The sequence below is a fragment of the Miscanthus floridulus genome, chromosome 15 (genome assembly GCF_019320115.1).
Source record: "Miscanthus floridulus cultivar M001 chromosome 15, ASM1932011v1, whole genome shotgun sequence".
Taxonomy (NCBI): Eukaryota; Viridiplantae; Streptophyta; class Magnoliopsida; order Poales; family Poaceae; genus Miscanthus; species Miscanthus floridulus.
In genome coordinates this window covers 5,357,774-5,369,821 of record NC_089594.1, presented here as the reverse complement: position 1 = coordinate 5,369,821, position 12,048 = coordinate 5,357,774, and the positions used below count along the sequence as shown (strand labels likewise).

General features: G+C 43.6%; 1 protein-coding gene across 1 annotated transcript; it reads left to right on the top strand.

Annotated features, from left to right (window-relative positions):
* Window positions 1–6,249: 6,249 nt before the first annotated feature.
* Window positions 6,250–10,218, top strand: LOC136508332 (F-box/LRR-repeat protein 3-like). Its single transcript, XM_066502986.1, has 8 exons — window positions 6,250–7,098; window positions 7,647–7,769; window positions 7,989–8,093; window positions 8,181–8,574; window positions 8,653–8,782; window positions 8,859–9,153; window positions 9,247–9,498; window positions 9,859–10,218. The coding sequence occupies exons 1-8, from the start codon at window positions 6,394–6,396 to the stop codon at window positions 9,916–9,918; spliced, it is 2,064 nt and encodes a 687-aa protein (XP_066359083.1). The 5' UTR covers window positions 6,250–6,393; the 3' UTR covers window positions 9,919–10,218.
* Window positions 10,219–12,048: the final 1,830 nt, after the last annotated feature.

The following is a 12,048-nucleotide window of genomic DNA, read 5'->3' as shown; positions in this document are numbered from 1 at the left end:
CGCACCGTCGTCGTTAGAGGTGTAGAAGCTTGCGGTAGTGGAGCCAAAGGCGTCAGGGATGTTCATGTCGATCCCTATTCGGCTGTCGTGTTTGGACACCTCGTCCCGGATCTGCTGTGTTGTCAGTTGTCACCAGAACGGTAGAGAGCCTTGTTTAGTTCGAAACTTTGGAGGTGTCAAAAATACTGTAGCATTTTTGTTTGTATTTGTTAATTATTGTCTAATCATTGATTAATTAAGCTCAAAAGATTCGTCTTGTAAATTATAAGCAAACTATGTAATTAGTTATTTTTTTACCTACATTCAATACTCGTGTTCAAAGTTTCGATGTAACAAGGAATCTTGTACAATTTTTGGATTTTAGAGGGAACTAAACAAGGACCAGGACACGCTAGTACAGAGTATACTCGTACGTACTCCCTCTATCTCTTTTTAATTGTCGTCGTTGGTGTGCGTACCACAAATTTAACTTACGTGTAATATTTGTATCCCCAAATAAATTTATTAAAAAACTAGATTCAAAGATTTTTTCAATAATACTAATTATGTATTATAAATATTAATAATTTTTTTAAAATATATTTAATTGAAGTTATTTCTTAGAAAGCGCGAGCGAGCGACACTTATTAAGGGACGAAAGGAGTACGGGGCTACGGGCCGATAGGCATATCAGCGGCAGGAGAGCCGATAGGACCCGTCGGCAGTCCGTCTGTGGCCGCTCTTGCCGGACAATATGTCTGCAGCGGCAAAGAAAAGCTATGGACAGCATGCGACTGGTGTCAGCCTGCAGGTGGCCAGTGTGCACTCCACCGCGTGGATTGGTGCCGGGTGCCTGTGCCTTCAGGACCGCTCGGATTGATATTCATCACGAAGTGTAGTTTTTTAATAAATTAATTTGAAGTCATAGATATGAATAGTATTCAGTAGAAATTTGGTCAAACATACTCTACTTTTGACGGCACGCAACCCATAGCACGCAACTTGCATGTTTTCTGGGACGGAGGAAATATATTCAGGTTTGGCTGCAATCTACTGCAGCAAGGCTAGTCATTGCTAATTTCGTTCTTCCCACTTTTTTCTGTTCCTTTTTTAGCGTCATGAATTTCTTAGCAAGAGTGTAAGCTTGTATTGTTTTTACCACATCTATTTTGGTCATGTTTGGTTCCCACGACTAAAACTAGAGTGGACTAAACTTTAGTCACTTTAGGGACTAAAGTGCCAAACACGCTGACTAAAAGGTAACTAAAACACTTTAGTTCTTCTAATCTCTTAAGAGGTACTAACGGTGACTAAAATATTTTAGTCCACTTTAGTTTAGAAATGGAGAACTAAACAGCCCTTTAACGCAAAGGCAGAGCACCTGGTACCAATTCACACTTGTATACACATAATAACAGGTTGGGTGCACTCCTGATACCAATTCACATTTTAAATTTTAGTTTAGAGAAGAAGAGCATGCCTCTGTTTTCTATCCTTTATTGTAGGTTTTTTTTGGCACAAAACTGCTTTGTCTGAAATACAGTACCTTTTAGTACATATACCCTGCCACAGTAGTTTCTATGACTCAAAGAGTCCACATGAACTATCACACATGCACGACTTCTATGCACACCTTTACGGAATTTGTACTCGAAATCGCTTCATACCATCTCCCTAGAAGTTTATTTAAATTTAATGTACGTCTGACCGCCACCGTGCAGAGACGCCTCATTGTATTTTTTGCACAAACAACAATTGATAGGAAGATTAGGATTCCATGGCTTGAAGATCACGGCGGTGAGGCAACGGTGTGGTGTGCACGGAGTGCAATGCAATGGAGTGGTGGTGTAGAGCCAAATTTAGCAACTGGTGTTCCAATCTCTGCAAGCAAAGTATCATACTATATGTGAATCATCCCATTGGGGTCAGCGCTTACGATGAGCCTCTATCTGGGACACTACTTTGTTAGCGGTGGATTAGATGCAGTGCTGGCATTCCGACCACGCCGAGCATTACGCTCAAAGCAACAATGTAGTGGCACGGTGGGAGTGCACACTTCAGAAGGTTCAGAGAGAGGACGTCGTATCATGCATAGGCGAGCTAGAGGTAATAGTAGTGGTGTTTGAGAAGAGATCGACGAGGTGGACGAGACAAACCACAACTGCCATGAATATTTACACATTAAATAAAAATTGACATTTTGACATTAAAAAATATTTTTTTACACCTAAATCTTTAATCAAATAAAAATTAGTATATATTTTTTATTAACCCGTTGCAACGCACGATCAATTTTGCTAGTAAAGTTATAATTTTAAAAAATACAAATATATTCATAATGGATCTCAAAGTTGTGCGCAAAAATTCGATGGTGATCGCTTTATCCTGTTTGCTTTTCCTCGTTGATCTTCTAGCAAGCCCATGCCTTCTCTGGGCCCAACAACTGGCCATATACCTCTTGACGGGCCCAACCTTGTAGTATTTATATTTATTTCTAATATTTTCTAACAGGTTAACAAACACAGCAGGCCACACAGGGAGCAGTCAGCAGTGGCTGCCGGCGCCGCCGCGGCGGGCACGGGCAGGGCAGCCGCCACTACAAGCTGCAGCCAGGAGCGCGCTAGGCATCAGCGGCAGGCGGCGGTGGCAGGGGCGTCGGGACCGGGCAAAGGGCGGACGGCGGAGGTCGGAGGGCGCCAGCAGTCCATCACGAACACACTGCCATTCTGTAAGTTCAAATTCAGATTCAATTTGTTAAGCGCGTGTTTAGTTCCTACCCAAAAATCCCAAAAAGCAGTATTTATCACATCGAATTTTGTGATATGTGCATGGAGCATTAAATATAGACGAAAAAAAAACTAATTACGCAGTTTGGTTGGAAATTGCGAGACGAACGTTTTGAGCCTAATTAGTCCATGATTGAACACTATTTATCAAATAAAAATAAAAGTGCTACAGTAGCCCAAATTCCAACTTTGGGCCAACTAAACACGCGCTAAGGATAGACTGAACATCATCAACAGTTTCACTTTTCAAAGCATGAAGGATTGGAAAGTTGGCTTATAAAAGCTTTATTGTCATTTTCTTGGTCACGGATATAGGATTTTGGGAACCTATCGCTTTCAGGTGGGAGCCGCATTCTCCGTATGCACAAATTAAATATCGTATATGTTGTCAACACGCTTTGAATTGGGATGGGGGGCCGCAAATGCTGACATGTGCGGTGTTGTTCATGGTCAACTGCGCGTCGAGATCTGGATGGAAGAAATTTAGCCCTTGTTTAGTTGGACCCTAAAATCCAAAAAGTTGCTACAGTACTTGTCACATCGAATGTTTACGGCCCGTGCATGGAGCATTAAATGTAGACGAAAAGAAAAACTAATTACACAGTTTGGTGGAAAATTGCGAGACGAACGTTTTAAGCCTAATTAGTCAATGTTTGGACACTATTTGTCAAATAAAAACGAAGGTGCTACAGTAGCCTCAAAATCCAAATTTCACGAACTAAACAAGGGCTTATTACTTCGGCCTCGTTTAGTTCGTTGCAAAGTTGGGCGTTTGTACGGTGTTCGATGTGACAGCGAACACTGTAGCACTTTTGTTTGTATTTGTGAATTATTGTCTAAATATTGACTAATTAGGCTCAAAAGATTCATCTCGTAAAGTTCAACCAAACTGTACAATTAGTTTTTTATTGTATCTACATTTAGTACTCCATACATGTACCATAAGTTTAATGTGACGATGAATCTTCTTTTTACATAGTGTCAAAGTTGGGAGTTTTGGAGCAACTAAACATAGCCTTCACTCCAGCTGGCATGGCTAGCAGCTGGTGTATATCATTTTCATTTCCGTGCCTCTGATCCCGTTGGTGAAGGACGACAAGGAAGGCCTGCTGCACGCGTCTCGTCGTCGTCTTCTTCACCGGCTATCATCGGAGACAGTCACCGTACTGGTGGGTGGTGGCTTGGCCAGTCGTAAACTGTACGTCGTATTCATCTGAGCTTTTGTCTTCCATCTGTGCTCGAATCTATATATTGCCCCCCAGGTCGTAGTATCGGCTTAATTGTCATGTTGGTGTTATGCATCTGATCTCTATTCATCTCGACAGCTATTTGCAGAGAACACGCAAACAGCTAGTATCATGCATCACTCATCAGCTTAATTAATCAAGCTTCTCTTTGCTCACGCACGCAGAAACTACATACAACAAGCTAACAGGGCCGCAGCGAGCTAGAATAAACGATTAGTATGGAGCTGGATGAAGTACCGTATGAGTTCCTGCAAGAAATTACAAATGGTTTCTCCAAGGACCGACAACTTGGTGAAGGAGCATATGGAGCTGTTTACAGGGTAACATCTGAACATATACACTTTTGTTTTCTTACACCACTTCCATTGCCCAGTAAACATCATCACATACAGTCGTCACAACCAAATCTATGGTACATATCTGATTGTAGAGAGAGGAGAAACGTAAATACTCCCTCTGTCATGAAAGAATCAATTCCTAGCAATTTTAGGACAAATTAGCAAACAAGGAAAAAGACCATAGTATCCCTCATTGAACTGTTGTATATCTCCTCAGTTATCGAAATTCATAATGAGCATCGTCATTTGGAGTGTCTAATAGAATGTTAAATGTTGTTGTCCACCATATATCAATGGATTCAATATGCATATTAAATGCTGTTGTCCAATAGAGAGGTGGCTACGTTAAATGCAATGGAGATTACGAGGGGGCTTAAAGTGGCTACGTTAAATGCAATGGAGATTCCTAAAATTTATCATATTAGCTTATGTCTCTTGTACTTCCTCTAATCACAAATTCAGTCTAAAAAAACAATTCTTGGAATCATCTAAAGTCAAACTAACTTAAGTTCGTACGACTAACTTATAAAAAAAGTAGTATCATCTATAACACTAAATAAGTATATTATGAAAATATATTTTATGATCCTAATTTGGTGTCAAGAATATCTATAAGTTGGTTTTTTAGATGGAAGAGTATGTGGAGCACGTCGAGGCAGTCTCCAAAACATATTTTGGACCACCTTAAAATTTTTATAATATGTAATACAAAAAAAGTGAAGCAATACTATGGTCACATAAGTCATATAAAGAAAAGCTTGTAATGAATGATCTTAGGTTAAATAAATATTATAAAATTTATTTTTTTTTCTGTGAAAGTTGATTAACTTTTAAATAATTTGAATTCAGAGAAAGCAAGAGTTATGTCCTTCTTTTTTTTTGGTCGGAGAAATAGACAACCAATTCAAATATAGTAAATATACTACATGGCACGCCGTATTTTTGGTGCATGAGACATGATGGGTAACGATCCATTTGGTACGGCTCCGTGTGCCGCCGAACCAAATGGTCTCCCGCCGCTGCGCTACGTTAGTAACCCACTGAGAGAAGCATGGAGAAAGAATTGGAGGAAAAAGAAAATAATAGCTTCGTTGCTGCCCGATTTGACCCAAGGTGTGTGTTGGTGCGGGAGAAGGCGCTAGCATAGAGGCGGGGTGACGTGGAGCCAAGGGGCCACCGACGCAACATGCATGGGGATGCCACGCTCGACGCCGAAGAAGGTGGTTGTGGGAGAGAGTGGACGTGACTTGAGGGAGACTCTTAAGGATACTCCGTATAACCGAAAATAAATAAAAGGCAAGAAAGTAAAGATGTTATGGACAAATCCTCTTTTTTTCACCCTGAAAAGCTGTTGTACTAAACTCTTTACTACAATATATTAAACTCCACTAGCTAGTATAGTTACTCATTTAGTTAAAGAAAAAAAACTAAATTTATTACCATGAAACAGGGCTATGCTAAACTAAACGGATCCTAAAGATTACAGTAGTCAACAGAAAAAGGAGGCAAGCTGCAAGCAAAGCAGCCAAGCAGGTGCGGTGCGTCTGTCTGATAGGCGGCCCACGGGTCACACAGGCAAGCTGCAAGCAAAGAGAGGGGCCACACGTCTGTGTCACGAGTAGACAGCGCACATGGTACGCTTCGCTTTGACACGACGTACCCGTCCGCACCACCAGGCTGTACGATCGGCCGTCCTTTGGCTGTCCTCCCCTCCCCACCTCATTCACTTCCCAACTTTTCCATTCCCATTCTGCCCCTGACGAGTACACCCGCCGTACCGTAGGTACAACACGCGTATTCCCCAGTACGACACGCTCCAGGGGCATCCTCGTCATTTTACTCCTCACATCTCACCGCGTCTAGTTCTTGACTTGTTGTTGCCCACGGACATCCATCCATCGCCGGCCGCTTGCCCATTTTCTTCCTCCCTGCAACCACCGCCGGATCAAGAAGCCACCGAGACCGCCGCCGCCGCCGTCCGTCTCGTCCTCCGTGTCAAGAAAGCCACCAAGACCATCCCACCCCCTCCCTCCCTCCCTGCCCATGGCCGCGGCGGCATCCCACCAGCAGCAGCACAGGCACCCCAAGCGCCGCCGCCTGGCGCTGGCGCTCACCACATCCCCCACCCCAGACGCCGCGCCGCCGCTCGACGCGCTGGCCGACGAGCTCCTCTTCCTGGTGCTGGACCGGGTGGCCGTGACCGACCCGCGGGCGCTCAAGTCCTTCGCGTTGGCCTCCCGCGCCTGCCACGCCGCGGAGTCCCGGCACCGCCGCGCCGTCCGCCCGCTCCGCGCCGACCTCCTCCCCGCCGCGCTGGCGCGGTACCCTTGCGCCACCCGCCTCGACCTCTCCCTCTGCGCGCGCGTCCCCGACGCCGCCCTCTCCTCCTCCTCCTGCTCCGCCTCCGCCATCCGCGCCGTCGACCTCTCCCGCTCCCGCGGGTTCGGCGCGGCGGGCGTGGCCGCGCTCACCTCCTCGTGCCCGGAACTCGCGGACCTCGACCTATCCAATGGGGTCGACCTCGGGGACGCCGCGGCGGCCGAGGTCGCACGGGCGAAGGGACTCCGGAGGCTGTCGCTGGCGAGGTGGAAGCCGCTCACCGACATGGGGCTCGGGTGCGTCGCCGTCGGGTGCGCGGAGCTGAGGCAGCTTTCGCTCAAGTGGTGCCTTGGGGTGACGGATCTCGGGATCCAGCTCCTCGCTCTCAAGTGCAGGAAGCTCACCAGCCTCGATCTCTCCTACACCATGGTGAGCGCGCTGCGGGTTTCTTGGTTGCTCTGTTGTTCGTTTCTTCTTTGGAGCAAAGGCGACGGGTGATTCTGTCGTCGTCTTTGTTTTCTTCTAGTAAGTTTCTTGTTTTGATCATCAGGCTCCCTCTTTTAACTCATTCACCCGAGCAAAATGGGCTTCCGTTACTCCTTGTTTTGATCATCAGGCTCCCTCTTTAACTCACCCGAGCAAAATGGGCTTCCGTTACTCCCTTTGCTAAATCTGTTACCTTCATCAGTTACATGTACATCATTTGCTCAATCTAATCTAATTTATTCAGTTAGTGCTTAGCTTAGGGCATTGGACCACTTGTCCACTTCAGTAGTTCAGTGTATATAGGTAGTATAGTATTCTTGATCTGCAGACGTTCTTATATCTATAAACATGGCAAATCATCTTTGCAACAATGGATCACCAGAGCAGTAGTTGCCAACTCTAGTTTCTCTTGCTGTTTTGTACCTACTGGCCAACCAAGCTTATTGTATTGTGCTGGAGTAATAATAAAATGAACGTATCTTGTGTTGCAGATCACAAAGGATAGCTTTCCTGCCATCATGAAGCTACCCAATCTTCAAGAGTTGACCCTGCGTATTGGAATTGATGACGATGCCCTTTGTAGTCTTGAGAAAGAATGCAGTAAATCACTACAGGTGGGTGCTCATGGTTGCTGATTTGCCACCTTCATTTCAAACAAGTATGTAGTGTTTTCTGCTTGATCTTACACTGTTAGGTTCTGAACTCTGTAAATGCATTGTCTGAACTAGTTACTTGTACTAAAATATGTATTTTTCATAGTTCACAAAAGAAAGTGTTTGATAGTAGCACAAGGCTCTGCTTATTACTGAACTCGCGTGCTTTTACCATTGCAGGTGCTTGATTTGTCTCAGTGTCAGAATATCACTGATGTGGGAGTTTCATCCATAATGAAGTCGGTACCCAATCTATTGGAACTGGATCTTTCATTCTGCTGTCCTGTAAGTAGCTAATCATCTAGTCATATTATTCTATCACCTAGGCATAACTTGAGCCCTCACAGCTTAACTTAATCCTTCACGTATCAGGTTACTCCTTCTATGGTGAGAAGCTTCCAGAAGATTCCTAAATTGCGGACCCTGAAGCTGGAAGGCTGCAAATTCATGGCTGATGGACTAAAAGCCATTGGAACCTCTTGTGTTTCTTTAAGGGAGTTAAGCTTGAGCAAGTGTTGTGGAGTGACGGATACAGAACTCTCTTTTACCATGTCAAGACTAAAGAACCTGCTGAAGTTGGACATTACTTGTTGTCGCAATATCACTGATGTTTCACTAGAGGCCATAACCAGTTCATGCACTTCCCTCATCTCTCTGAGGATGGAGTCTTGTAGCCGTGTTTCCAGTAATGCACTCCAACTGATCGGGAAGCACTGTTCTCACTTGGAAGAGTTGGACCTAACTGACAGTGATTTGGATGACGAAGGTACTTAATACTTAACTGGTTACTGAATTATTCTTTGCCAGATGAACATAAAGTTGACCCTGGATGTGTTTTGTGTAGGATTGAAAGCTCTTGCCAGATGCAGCAAACTTTCAAGTCTAAAAATTGGCATTTGCTTGAAGATAAGTGATGAAGGTCTTACTCACGTTGGAAGGTCTTGTCCAAAACTCCGCGACATTGATCTGTACAGGTCAGTACTAGACATGCCTTGTAGTTTTCTTTCTTTAGTTCTTTGTCAGTAAACTAACTTATATTTTCTGTTTCAGGTGTGGAGGCCTTAGCGATGATGGAATTATTCAAATTGCTCAGGGTTGTCCGATGCTAGAGTCTATTAATCTATCCTACTGTACAGAAATAACAGATCGTTCACTGATTTCACTTTCAAAATGCACAAAGCTGAATACTCTGGAGATTCGTGGCTGCCCCATGATTACATCCACTGGGCTCTCAGAAATAGCAATGGGGTGCAGGCTACTTTCCAAGCTTGATATTAAGAAATGCTTTGAGATTAATGATGTGGGAATGCTCTACCTTTCCCAGTTCTCTCATAGCCTTCGTCAGGTATTAGTCCTTTTCTCGTGTAACTGTAACTAGAATCTGATAGTACCATGTATGTTCCGCAATTGTGCTAATACGGTCTCTGTCTCATCACAGATAAACTTGTCGTATTGTTCAGTCACCGACATTGGACTTCTTTCCCTTTCTAGCATATCCGGCTTGCAGAACATGACCATCGTCCATTTAGCGGGTATAACGCCTAATGGCTTGACAGCTACTCTTATGCTTTGTGGTTGTTTGACAAAAGTGAAGCTTCATGAAGCATTCAAATCCATGGTGCCTCCTCATATGATAAAAAATGTTGAGGCACACGGCTGTGTTTTCCAGTGGATCGATAAACCATTTAAGGTATTCTACTGCTCCCCTGGTTGCTTTACACAAATTAGAATCTCGTGTTTACCAACTTGTTTAGGTGTCTTTCCTGATTTGCTACTTAAAAACACTATACATACTATTTGCTTCAGAAAAATTGTGGTTCTATTAAGCTATTTTTGTGCTGCCAGATCTAAATGCAATGTTTTTTTTTTCACATTCAAGATTTTGTCTATGCTTTAAAACACACAAATCATGATTTGCTTTTAGAGGGTGTTAAAAAAATGCCTAAGAACATAATAGCACAGTTCTCTTATATCTCTGAATTTGTTCTTACTAGAATTACGAGCCTGTGAAAGTCAAAAAGTGTCTAATAACAGGTGTGGCATTGTGCAGGTTGAGATGGAACCATGTGATGTATGGAAGCAACAGTCACAAGATGTGCTTGTACGATGAGAAGACCTAAACCAGGGCATGCATGGTGTGGATGGGGGTGGGTCGTTGACTGGAATCCAGAAGTGAAGTCTGAAGAACGACTGGCATCCAGAAGTGAAGTCTGAATAACGAGCTCAAAATTTTGTGCTGTAATCGGTGGGGTACCGCGGCAGATACTGACTTTGAGCAGAAGTATATATCTTGATGTTGTATAGTAGTAGATGGGATGATGGGTGTTGAATAATAAGGCATTTTCATATTTATTTTAATCCATAAAAATAACGCAATAAAAATGAGAGTGAAGTCATGAATAGAAAGACAGAGACAATTCATGACAAATGTTAACATGCTGATAAGACAAATTATGGAGCCGAAACATATGTGAAACATTGTTTTACATAGCTGAAGCATCACAGACATGATTATAAATATAAAAGATGTATTCTCAAATATTAAGATCATGATGATCACAAAAATAAAAGGAACCAGAAAACCAGTACTAGCATAATCATCCAGATCAACCAAACAGAGCAATGTTTAGGAATTAAATTTAGGAATGTTTTGCCTCAACGCATGTATGACATTTGGAGCTTTTGGCAATGTCAAATTTAGGAATTAAATTCAAACCAGCTAAGCGGGACATGCAACCAAGATTAACATGACATAATCGAGAATGCCAAACATTCATCTCAACATTAACGTTATTAACGACATTATTCACTGCAAGAGGTAAAGTATCAACCAAAGACAAGCGGAACAAGCCTCCGCTCTCATAGCCTTTTCCAACAAAAGTTCCATACTTTGACATAACACATTTATTCGACTCAAACACAAGTTTAAAACCGTCTCGACATAGCAGAGAGCCACTAATAAGATTTTTCCTTATTGAGGGGACATGATGCACGTTCTTGAGTTGCACGGTCTTCCCCGAAGTAAGCTTCAGATCCACCGTACCAACACCATGAACACCAGCACGCGCGCCATTCCCCATCAGCAAGGCTTCACTCCTCCCGACCTGGTAAAAAGAAAACAAGGACTTATCAGCACACACATGTATATTTGCACCTGTATCAACCCACCAATCAGGTGAGGAACAAACTGTAAATGCAGATAAATTACCGTACCCAGCAGCGTCTGCATTAGTCTCAATGGTGTTGACTATCTTCGCTTTTGGTGGAGGCTTCCACTTAGCCTCAGGACACTCTCTAGAGAAGTGCCCAGTGTTCCCATAAGTGAAGCAGTTCATCTTTGCCTTGTCTAATCCCATCTTCTTATTATTACCTTTCTTGAAGAAGGTAGTGGGTTTCTGCTTAAGCTCCTGCTGGGGCTTCTTCTTTTGTGGCTTAGGACGAAACTTTTGCACCACATGTGCACTAGTAGTCGCCTCACCATTTCCGCCCTTGCTCTTTCCCTTAACATCCTTTGCTCTTGCCTTGTCCTCAACATCAAGAGTGCCAACAAGTTCAGCAATGCTAAACTGCTACCTCTTGTGTTTCAAGGTAGTAGCAAAATCAGTCCAGGAAGGTGGCAGCTTAGCAATAATGCACCCTGCCACGAACCTGTCAGGGAGAGGACAGCCGTACAGCTCCAATTCCTTCACCAGTCCCTGTATCTCATGAGCCTGTTCGACTACAGGATGGTTATCAACCATCTTGTAGTCATGGAACTGCTCCATGATGTACAGCTCAGAACCGGCGTCGGAAAGACCGTACCGGGCCTCAAGGGCTTCCCACACAGCTCTGCCAGTCGGGAGTGGTATGTAGGCATCAACCAGAGAATCATTGATGATGCTCAATAGTGCAGCCTTGCACATGGTCTCAGCATGTCCCCAAGCCTGCTCATCCTCATCGGATCTCACAGTAGCAGGCTGCTCATTGAGCACATGACCACAACGCATGGCCGACAACCACAGAAGGGCTTTCTCACGCCACCTCTTGTAGTGAGTGCCCTCAAACGGCGTAGGCTTTAGCATGCCCGCAAAGCCAACAGATGAAAATGGCCTGAAATTACGTTTTTGGAATGTTGAATAATAAGGCATTTTCATATTTATTTTAATCCATAAAAATAACGCAATAAAAATGAGAGTGAAGTCATGAATAGAAAGACAGAGACAATTCATGACAAATGTTAACATGCTGATAAGACAAATTA

Excerpts from the sequence above, each read along its gene's own strand:
- LOC136508332 (XM_066502986.1), top strand. The coding sequence starts at position 6,394 with ATGGCCGCGGCGGCATCCCACCAGCAGCAGCACAGGCACCCCAAGCGC. Across the intron at positions 7,099-7,646 it reads TCGATCTCTCCTACACCATG|ATCACAAAGGATAGCTTTCC; the intron begins GTGAGCGCGCTG and ends CTTGTGTTGCAG. Across the intron at positions 8,783-8,858 it reads CGCGACATTGATCTGTACAG|GTGTGGAGGCCTTAGCGATG; the intron begins GTCAGTACTAGA and ends TTTCTGTTTCAG.